Genomic DNA, 12,441 nt, shown 5'->3' on the forward strand with positions numbered 1-12,441 from the left:
CTATATACATGTATATAACTACTATAATACTGCTCCTATATACAGGGATATAACTACTATAATACTGCCCCCTATATTATACAGGAATATAACTACTATAATACTGCCCCCTATATTATACAGGAATATAACTACTATAATACTGCTCCCTATATACAAGAATATAACTACTATAATACTGCTCCTATATACAGGGATATACTACTATAATACTGCTCCTATATACAGGAATATAACTACTATAATACTGCTCCTATATACAGGAATATAATTACTATAATACTGCTCCTATATACAGGAATATAACTACTATAATACTGCTCCTATATACAGGAATATAACTACTATAATACTGCCTCCTATATACAGGAATACACTACTATAATACTGCTCCTATATACAGGGCTATAACTACTATAATACTGCTCCTATACACAGGAATATAACTACTATAATACTGCTCCTATACACAGGAATATAACTACTATAATACTGCTCCTATATACAGGAATATAACTACTATAATACTGCTCCTATATACAGGAATATAACTACTATAATACTGCCCCCTATATACAGGGATATAACTACTATTCAGTGAATAGCGGCCTGTCAGTGCACACTATGGAGTGAGCGTCTCCGGCCGCTCGGTCCATGCCGTGGGGTGTTCTGATGCGGGTGTGTACGGATGCGCCTGCATCAGAGCTCTGCGATGCTAAAGATGATCTTTTCAGAGACCGGCCGTTATAACTTCTATATATGTGACAGCCGATCACTATATACTGCAGGGCGGATCACACAAGGCAGATGCCATAACATGGGGGGGGGGAGGGGGACACAACATGGCGGCCTATACAGGGCGGGGGAACAATATCACTTTATGGCGGAAGAGACTGTAAAACTTTGTAGATAAAACCACATCATAAAGAAGGTTCTGGAATCTGGCTGTTTCCATGGAAACCAGAATTAACCCATTTATCCTCCGTATGGTTATAAAATCCCAGTACACTTAGTTTTCTATCTACTATTCAACTCTTCATCACTGTGAGGATCTCGGCTTCCTGTCAATGAATGGAAACCCCTGTATGTTGCCGGTATAGCAGACCCCTGTATAGTAGACCCCTGTATAGTAGACCCCTGTGTATAGCAGACCCCTGTGTATAACAGACCCCTGTGTATAGAAGACCCCTGTGTATAGCAGACCCCTGTGTATAGCAGACCCCTGTGTATAACAGACCCCTGTGTATAGAAGACCCCTGTGTATAGCAGACCCCTGTGTATAGCAGACCCCTGTGTATAGCCGACCCCTGTGTATAGCCGACCCCTGTGTATAGCCGACCCCTGTGTATAGCCGACCCCTGTGTATAGCCGACCCCTGTGTATAGCCGACCCGTGTATAGCCGACCCCTGTGTATAGCAGACCCCTGTGTATAGCAGACCCCTGTGTATAGCAGACCCCTGTGTATAGCCGACCCCTGTATAGCAGACCCCTGTGTATAGCAGACCCCTGTGTATAGCAGACCCCTGTACGGCAGACCCCTGTGTACGGCAGACCCCTGCGTATGGCAGACCCCTGCGTATGGCAGACCCCTGCGTATGGCAGACCCCTGCGTATGACAGACCCCTGCGTATGGCAGACCCCTGTGTATGGCAGACCCCTGTGTATAGCAGACCCCTGTGTATAGCAGACCCCTGTACGGCAGACCCCTGTGTACGGCAGACCCCTGTGTACGGCAGACCCCTGTGTACGGCAGACCCCTGTGTACGGCAGACCCCTGTGTACGGCAGACCCCTGTGTATAGCCGACCCCTGTGTACAGCCGACCCCTGTGTACAGCCGACCCCTGTGTATAGCCGACCCCTGTGTATGGCAGACCCCTGTGTATAGCCGACCCCTGTGTATAACAGACCCCTGTGTATAACAGACCCCTGTGTATAAGCAGACCCCTGTGTATAAGCAGACCCCTGTGTATAGCAGACCCCTGTGTATAGCAGACCCCTGTGTATAAGCAGACCCCTGTGTATAGCAGACCCCTGTGTATAGCAGACCCCTGTGTATAGCAGACCCCTGTGTATAAGCAGACCCCTGTGTATAAGCAGACCCCTGTGTATAGCAGACCCCTGTGTATAAGCAGACCCCTGTGTATAGCAGACCCCTGTGTATAACAGACCCCTGTGTATAAGCAGACCCCTGTGTATAAGCAGACCCCTGTGTATAGCAGACCCCTGTGTATAGCAGACCCCTGTGTATAGTAGACCCCTTTGTATAGTACGGCAGGTTATGGATCAGAACACTGAGCAGTATAACTTACCTGTACAGCACTACAAAGAATCTCTTAATCTGTGGACTTGGTCCTCCAGCGACTTTAAGGAAAACGTCCTGAGGTTCCCCGTGACCCTAGAACAAGTGGAACAATAACAGTCACCAGGTGTATAGATCAATCACCAATATACCGATCAGTCACTGATATACAAACCAATCACCAATATACCAATCAATCAATGATATACAGACCAATCACTGATATACCTTTCAGTCACAGATATACAGACCAATCACCTATATACCGATCAGTCACTGATATACAGACCAATCACCGATATACCGATCAGTCACTGATATACAAACCAATCACCAATATACCGATCAGTCACTGATATACAGACCAATCACCGATATACCGATCAGTCACTGATATACAGACCAATTACCGATATACCGATCAGTCACTGATATACAGACCAATCACCGATATACCGATCAGTCACTGATATACAAACCAATCACCAATATACCGATCAGTCACTGATATACAGACCAATCACCGATATACCGATCAGTCACTGATATACAGATCAATCACCAATATACCGATCAGTCACTGATATACAGACCAATCACTGATATACCGATGAGTCACTGATATGCAGACCAATCACCGATATACCGATCAGTCACTGATATGCAGACCAATCACCGATATACCGATCAGTCACTGATATACAGAGCAATCACCGATATACCGATCAGTAACTGATATACAGACCAATCACCGATATACCGATCAGTCACTGATATACAGACCAATCACCGATATACCGATCAGTAACTGATATACAGACCAATCACCGATATACCGATCAGTCACTGATATACAGAGCAATCACCGATATACCGATCAGTAACTGATATACAGACCAATCACCGATATACCGATCAGTCACTGATATACAGACCAATCACCGATATACCGATCAGTCACTGATATACAGACCAATCACCGATATACCGATCAGTCACTGATATACAGACCAATCACCGATATACCGATCAGTCACTGATATACAGACCAATCACCGATATACCGATCAGTCACTGATATACAGACCAATCACCGATATACCGATCAGTCACCAATATACAGACCAATTACTGATATACCGATCAGTCACCGATATACAGACCAATCACAGATATACCGATCAGTCACCGATATACAGACCAATCACCGATATACCGATCAGTCACTGATATACAGACCAATCACCGATATACCGATCAGTCACCGATATACAGACCAATTACTGATATACCGATCAGTCACCGATATACAGACCAATCACCGATATACCGATCAGTCACCGATATACAGACCAATCACCGATATACCGATCAGTCACTGATATACAGACCAATCACCGATATACCGATCAGTCACTGATATACAGACCAATCACCGATATACCGATCAGTCACTGATATACAGACCAATTACTGATATACCGATCAGTCACTGATATACAGACCAATCACTGATATACCGATCAGTCACTGATATACAGACCAATTACTGATATACCGATCAGTCACTGATATACAGACCAATTACCGATATACCGATCAGTCACTGATATACAGACCAATCACCGATATACTGATCAGTCACTGATATACAGACCAATCACCGATATACCGATCAGTCACTGATATACAGACCAATCACCGATATACCGATCAGTCACTGATATACAGACCAATCACCGATATACCGATCAGTCACTCATATACAGACCAATCACCGATATACCGATCAGTCACTGATATACAGACCAATCACCAATATACCGATCAGTCACTGAGTAAAAAGCGACAACGTCCAGAGCAGCGGCCGTCACCCGACCTCTTAATGGTGAATCCTATTCCAGACTCTGATGGCCGTCACCAGATTCTACAAGAATCAGATATAGGAAAAGGTCCATCCGCCTATCAGGAGAGATACTAGAGGGGCGTCCAGGAGCTGAAAATCCTCCTGATCAGAGTGAAGAGCGAATACGAAGAGCTTCTCTCTGCCTGGAGGACACATTGATGAGAATGGACTCTGTGTAATGCTTACTTTCTCCTGTGGTAGCGCTGTTCAGTTTCCCCACAGATTACAGCTGATCACTGGCGATCACAGCAGTTTGTGATTAGCTTATTGTCAGGGGATCATAGTAACAAGTCCATGAGGAGGCGGAGGCCACTACGGCTCTAGAGTTCTCCCCCCCCATGACCTCCTGTCATCTCCTTCGTTTACACATAGTTTTTCTTGTCGTGTCATGTGACCCTGCTGCACTAATGGCCGCCCCGGAGCGGGAGGCACATGACGGGTTGCAGATTGGCTGCACTTTGGCGCTGGCTTGTTGTTGTAGCTCAGTGTCATCCTGCGTGCCGAGACACAGAAACTCATTAAGTGATACTCTGCATAATGCGTGTGACAGCTGGGAGTGTGCGGTGAGTGTGCGGCCAGCGAGCCGCGACGTCCACTGGCTGACTGTCACCCTGATCAGATGTATAGTGAGGAGATTAGGAGCCTGGGCTAGAAGATGAAACGTGTAATTTTTCCAGGTGCCACAGCGCGTTTCGTCAGTGACTGAATGATCGAAGCGGCCAATGCCCGAGAGCTGCGGAACGCTGCCATGACATGGACAAACATGAGATTCACTCTGCCCATTGTTACAAACAGCTACAAGCGTGTAATGGTGTAAGAGGCCACCCTGCCCTGTGTCAGACTGGAGAGAATACACCACTTCCTGCAGGACATACAGCTGCTGATAAGTACTGGAAGACTGGATATTTTTAACTCTGCTGTGGAATCATAAAAAAAATCACTGACAGAGGGAGCAACTATTGGCTCCCCTCTCTGACAGCACCTCTTGTGGCACCCGGCTCTTGGCGCATGAGTGACAAAACACATGCAGAGCAGGGAGATGAGTCACCGGAGGAGGTTTTGGCTTCAATTCTTTATTACACATGGCGGGGAAGTAAAGAAGTGAGGATGGTGCTGATATTAGGGTGTGTAATATACTGGGGACCTGATACTGGGGTGTGTAATATACTGGGGACCTGATACTGGGGTGTGTAATATACTGGGGACCTGATACTGGGGTGTGTAATATACTGGGGACCTAATACTGGGGTGTGTCATATACTGGGGCCTGATAAAGGGGTGTGTCATATACTGGGGGGCCTGATACTGGGGTGTGTAATATACTGGGGACCTGACACCGGGGTGTGTAATATACTGGGGGACTGATACTGGGGTGTGTAATATACTGGGGACCTGATACTGGGGTGTGTAATATACTGGCGGGCTGATACTGAGGTGTGTAATATACTGCAGACCTGATACTGGGGTGTGTAATATACTGGGGGCCTGATACTGGGGTGTGTCATATACTGGGGGCCTGATATTGGGGTGTGTAATATACTGGGGTCCTGATACTCGGGTGTGTTATATACTGGGGGCCTGATATTGGGGTGTGTAATATACTGGGGTCCTGATACTCGGGTGTGTTATATACTGGGGGCATGATATTGGGGTATTATACTGGGGGGGCTGATACTGGGGTTTTCATATACTTGGAGCCTAGTACTAGTGTGTGTAATATACTCGGGACATGATACTGGGGTGTTTAATATACTGGGGACCTGATACTGGGGTGTGTAATAAACTAGGGACCTGATACTGGGGTGTGTAATATACTGGGGGCCTGATACTGGGGTGTGTCATATACTGGGGGCCTGATATTGGGGTGTGTAATATACTGGGGTCCTGATACTGGGGTGTGTCATATACTGGGGGCCTGATACTGGGGTGTGTAATATACTGGGGGCCTGATACTGGGGTGTGTCATATACTGGGGGCCTGATATTGGGGTGTGTAATATACTGGGGTCCTGATACTGGGGTGTGTCATATACTGGGGTCCTGATACTGGGGTGTGTCATATACTAGGGACCTGATACTGGGGTGTGTAATATACTGGGGTGTGTCATATACTGGGGGCCTGATATTGGGGTGTGTAATATACTGGGGTCCTGATACTCGGGTGTGTTATATACTGGGGGCCTGATATTGGGGTGTGTAATATACTGGGGTCCTGATACTCGGGTGTGTTATATACTGGGGGCATGATATTGGGGTAATATACTGGGGGGGCTGATACTGGGGTTTTCATATACTTGGAGCCTAGTACTAGTGTGTGTAATATACTCGTGACGTGATACTGGGGTGTTTAATATACTGGGGACCTGATACTGGGGTGTGTAATATACTAGGGACCTGATACTGGGGTGTGTAATATACTGGGGGCCTGATACTGGGGTGTGTAATATACTGGGGGCCTGATACTGGGGTGTGTAATATACTAGGGACCTGATACTGGGGTGTGTAATATACTGGGGGCCTGATACTGGGGTGTGTAATATACTGGCGGGCTGATACTGAGGTGTGTAATATACTGCAGACCTGATACTGGGGTGTGTAATATACTGGGGGCCTGATACTGGGGTGTGTCATATACTGGGGGCCTGATATTGGGGTGTGTAATATACTGGGGTCCTGATACTCGGGTGTGTTATATACTGGGGGCCTGATATTGGGGTGTGTAATATACTGGGGACCTGATACTGGGGTGTGTTATATACTGGGGGCATGATATTGGGGTAATATACTGGGGGGGCTGATACTGGGGTTTTCATATACTTGGAGCCTAGTACTAGTGTGTGTAATATACTCGGGACATGATACTGGGGTGTTTAATATACTGGGGACCTGATACTGGGGTGTGTAATAAACTAGGGACCTGATACTGGGGTGTGTAATATACTGGGGGCCTGATACTGGGGTGTGTCATATACTGGGGGCCTGATATTGGGGTGTGTAATATACTGGGGTCCTGATACTGGGGTGTGTCATATACTGGGGGCCTGATACTGGGGTGTGTAATATACTGGGGGCCTGATACTGGGGTGTGTCATATACTGGGGGCCTGATATTGGGGTGTGTAATATACTGGGGTCCTGATACTGGGGTGTGTCATATACTGGGGTCCTGATACTGGGGTGTGTCATATACTAGGGACCTGATACTGGGGTGTGTAATATACTGGGGTGTGTCATATACTGGGGGCCTGATATTGGGGTGTGTAATATACTGGGGTCCTGATACTCGGGTGTGTTATATACTGGGGGCCTGATATTGGGGTGTGTAATATACTGGGGTCCTGATACTCGGGTGTGTTATATACTGGGGGCATGATATTGGGGTAATATACTGGGGGGGCTGATACTGGGGTTTTCATATACTTGGAGCCTAGTACTAGTGTGTGTAATATACTCGTGACGTGATACTGGGGTGTTTAATATACTGGGGACCTGATACTGGGGTGTGTAATATACTAGGGACCTGATACTGGGGTGTGTAATATACTGGGGGCCTGATACTGGGGTGTGTAATATACTGGGGGCCTGATACTGGGGTGTGTAATATACTAGGGACCTGATACTGGGGTGTGTAATATACTGGGGGCCTGATACTGGGGTGTGTCATATACTGGGGGCCTGATATTGGGGTGTGTAATATACTGGGGTCCTGATACTGGGGTGTGTCATATACTGGGGGCCTGATACTGGGGTGTGTAATATACTGGGGGCCTGATACTGGGGTGTGTCATATACTGGGGGCCTGATATTGGGGTGTGTAATATACTGGGGTGTGTCATATACTAGGGACCTGATACTGGGGTGTGTAATATACTGGGGGCCTGATACTGGGGTGTGTCATATACTGGGGGCCTGATATTGGGGTGTGTAATATACTGGGGTCCTGATACTCGGGTGTGTTATATACTGGAGGCATGATATTGGGGTGTGTAATATACTGGGGGGGCTGATACTGGGGTTTTCATATACTTGGGGCCTAGTACTAGGGTGTGTAAAATACTCGTGACGTGATACTGGGGTGTTTAATATACAGGGGACCTGATACTGGGGTGTGTAATATACTAGGGACCTGATACTGGGGTGTGTAATATACTGGGGACCTGATACAGGGGTGTGTAATATACTGGGGGCTTGATACTGAGGTGTGTCATATACTTGGGGCCTGGTACTGGGGTGTGTAATATACTGGGGGCCTGATACTGGGGTGTGTAATATAATAGGAAAGGACGCTGGCTGACCTCAGGGAGATCAACCAAAACACTGCAGAGACACCATCACGTGTCTCATCGTCAGTGTATTCTAGAACATTGCCCCCTGGGAAATGAAATATGCAAAAGAACACTGCAGAGGCACCATCACGTGTCTTGTCGTCAGTGAACTAGCCAGACCTTCCCTCCGGGAAGGAACAACCAAGCCAAGGAATATCTCCAATTAAGGAAACCACCCAAGCAAGGTATCCATCCACAGACAGCTGTTTCGGGGTTTTTGCCCCTCATCAGTGTGGAGTAGGTTTCGTGGGAGTGGCAATGTTCTGGAATACACTGACGTTGAGACACGTGACGGTGTCTCTGCGGTGTCTCTCCCTGAGGTCAACCAGCGTCCTTTTGCATACACTTAATAGTCATTGCTTCCACTAGCCAGAAACCACTAGCCACTGATGAGGAGCAAAAACCCCGAAACAGCTGTCTGTGGATGGATACCTTGCTTGGGTGGTTTCCTTGATGGGAGACATTCCTTGGCTTGGTTGTTCCTTCCCGGAGGAGGTTCTGGCTAATTCACTGACGACAAGACACGTGATGGTGTCTCTGCAGTGTTCTTTTGTAATATAATGGGGGCCTGATACAGAAACCCCACTGGTCCCCAGCCACACCCCTGAAAACCACACCCACAATAGGCCACACCCCCACAAGAACCCACATCTCTCGATGTCAAAGCAAAAGAAAAAATGTCAAATGTTGACAACTATGCAGGAGTGACCAGAATATACAAACCTGTAAACGTACCTGTGACTAGAGTATACAGACCCATACAAGAGTATACACACCCATAAAAGTATATACACACCCATGGCCGGATCATACACCTGGGACTAGAGTATACAGCACAGCCCTGTGATCAGAGTATATAGAACATTGAACAAGGTATACAGACCTGTAACCAGGGTATATGGACCTGTACAAGAGTATACTGAATAATAATGTACTATGGATGGATGATACTTACCAGTTTCTGGGTATCACAGATAACATTGGGGTCGCTGCATCGCACGGAGAGTTCTGGTTCCCCCCCGGCCGTTCCCACAGGGGCTCCTGGGAAAGAACAGGACGCCATATTGATTTATATTCTGCCAGAGATTGGTGCATCCCTCCCGCTCAGCGCTCTCTTACCCTACCTGGGAGTGTGTACCACGGCGGTAACCGGATTGACTTCTTCAGGAACGTCAGCTCCGGGTGGTAAAAACGAAATGTCTGATCAACAACGTGCGGCTGTGGTTCCACACTCACTTTAAGGATGGAAATAGGTTTTCCATCTGATGCCTTAAAGGAAACCTGTTATAAAGGAGAAGGATACACGATATTAGAGAGACACCATCCACACATCAGAGAGCCGCCATACACAGTATCAGAGAGCAGCCATACACAGTATCAGAGAGCAGCCATACACAATATCAGAGAGCAGCCATACACAATATCAGAGAGCAGCCATACACACATCAGAGAGCAGCCATACACAATATCAGAGAGCAGCCATACACAATATCAGAGAGCAGCCATACACAATATCAGAGAGCAGCCATACACACATCAGAGAGCAGCCATACACAATATCAGAGAGCAGCCATACACACATCAGAGAGCAGCCATACACAGTATCAGAGAGCAGCCATACACAATATCAGAGAGCAGCCATACACAGTATCAGAGAGCCATCACACAAACATCAGAGCCGGTATACACAAATTAGAGAGCAGTCATACACACATCAAAGAGCTGCCATCCACACATTACAGAGCCGCCATACACACATCAGAGAGCCGCCATACACGATATGAGAGAGCCGCATCCACAATATCAGAGAGACACCATCCACACATCAGAGAGCAGCCATACACAATATCAGAGAGCCGCCATACACACATCAGAGAGCCGCCATACACAATATCAGAGAGCTGCCATACACAATATGAGAGAGCCGCCATACACAGTATCAGAGAGCTGCCATACACGATATGAGAGAGCTGCCATACACACCTCAGAGAGCCGCCATACACAATATCAGAGAGCCACCAGACACACATCAGAAAGCCACTATACACAATATCAGAGAGCTTCCATACATGATATCAGAGAGCTGCCATACACACAGAGAGCCGCCATACACAGTATCAGAGAGCTGCCATACACACATCAGAGAGCCACCATACACACATCAGAGAGCCGCCATACACACATCAGAGAGATGCCATACACAGTATCAGAGAGCTGCCATACACACATCAGAGAGCAGCCATACACACATCAGAGAGCCGCTATACACACATCAGAGAGATGCCATACACACATCAGAGAGCCGCTATACACACATCAGAGAGATGCCATACACACATCAGAGAGATGCCATACACACATCAGAGAGCAGCCATACACACATCAGAGAGCAGCCATACACACATCAGAGAGATGCCATACACACATCAGAGAGCCGCCATACACACATCAGAGAGCCGCCATACACACATCAGAGAGCAGCCATACACACATCAGAGAGATGCCATACACACATCAGAGAGATACCATACACACATCAGAGAGATACCATACACACATCAGAGAGCAGCCATACACACATCAGAGAGATACCATACACACATCAGAGAGCAGCCATACACACATCAGAGAGATGCCATACACACAGAGAGCCGCCATACACACATCAGAGAGATGCCATACACACATCAGAGAGCAGCCATACACAATATCAGAGAGCTGCCATACACAATATGAGAGAGCCGCCATACACAGTATCAGAGAGCTGCCATACACGATATGAGAGAGCTGCCATACACACCTCAGAGAGCCGCCATACACAATATCAGAGAGCCACCAGACACACATCAGAAAGCCACTATACACAATATCAGAGAGCTTCCATACATGATATCAGAGAGCTGCCATACACACAGAGAGCCGCCATACACAGTATCAGAGAGCTGCCATACACACATCAGAGAGCCACCATACACACATCAGAGAGCCGCCATACACACATCAGAGAGATGCCATACACAGTATCAGAGAGCCGCCATACACACATCAGAGAGCAGCCATACACACATCAGAGAGCCGCTATACACACATCAGAGAGCCGCCATACACAGTATCAGAGAGCTGCCATACACACATCAGAGAGCAGCCATACACACATCAGAGAGCCGCTATACACACATCAGAGAGCCGCCATACACAGTATCAGAGAGCAGCCATACACACATCAGAGAGCCGCTATACACACATCAGAGAGCCGCCATACACAGTATCAGAGAGCTGCCATACACACATCAGAGAGCAGCCATACACACATCAGAGAGCCGCTATACACACATCAGAGAGATGCCATACACACATCAGAGAGCCGCCATACACACATCAGAGAGCCGCCATACACACATCAGAGAGCCGCTATACACACATCAGAGAGATGCCATACACACATCAGAGAGATGCCATACACACATCAGAGAGCAGCCATACACACATCAGAGAGCAGCCATACACACATCAGAGAGCAGCCATACACACATCAGAGAGCCGCCATACACACATCAGAGAGCAGCCATACACACATCAGAGAGATGCCATACACACATCAGAGAGATACCATACACACATCAGAGAGATACCATACACACATCAGAGAGATACCATACACACATCAGAGAGATACCATACACACATCAGAGAGCAGCCATACACACATCAGAGAGATGCCATACACACAGAGAGCCGCCATACACACATCAGAGAGCAGCCATACACACATCAGAGAGCCGCCATACACACATCAGAGAGCAGCCATACACACATCAGAGAGATGCCATACACACATCAGAGAGCCGCCATACACAGTATCAGAGAGCTGCCATACACACATCAGAGAGCAGCCATACACACATCAGAGA

The 12,441-nt window shown here is 47.2% G+C and overlaps 1 protein-coding gene across 5 annotated transcripts in view; it reads right to left on the minus strand.

The window, feature by feature from the left end:
- The window catches only part of NPHP4 (nephrocystin 4), a 164,880-nt gene that overhangs the window by 10,591 nt on the left and 141,848 nt on the right, over positions 1-12,441 (minus strand). For all 5 annotated transcript variants that reach the window (XM_069948418.1, XM_069948415.1, XM_069948414.1 and 2 more), the window contains exons 24-26: positions 9,655-9,811; positions 9,486-9,571; positions 2,312-2,397 (exon numbers count right to left, since the gene is read on the minus strand). In XM_069948418.1, coding sequence (XP_069804519.1) covers positions 2,312-2,397; positions 9,486-9,571; positions 9,655-9,811 — 329 coding nt within the window. The remainder of the gene's footprint in view (positions 1-2,311; positions 2,398-9,485; positions 9,572-9,654; positions 9,812-12,441) is intronic.

This window comes from Dendropsophus ebraccatus, chromosome 12, assembly GCF_027789765.1.
Source record: "Dendropsophus ebraccatus isolate aDenEbr1 chromosome 12, aDenEbr1.pat, whole genome shotgun sequence".
NCBI classification, from domain to species: domain Eukaryota; kingdom Metazoa; phylum Chordata; class Amphibia; order Anura; family Hylidae; genus Dendropsophus; species Dendropsophus ebraccatus.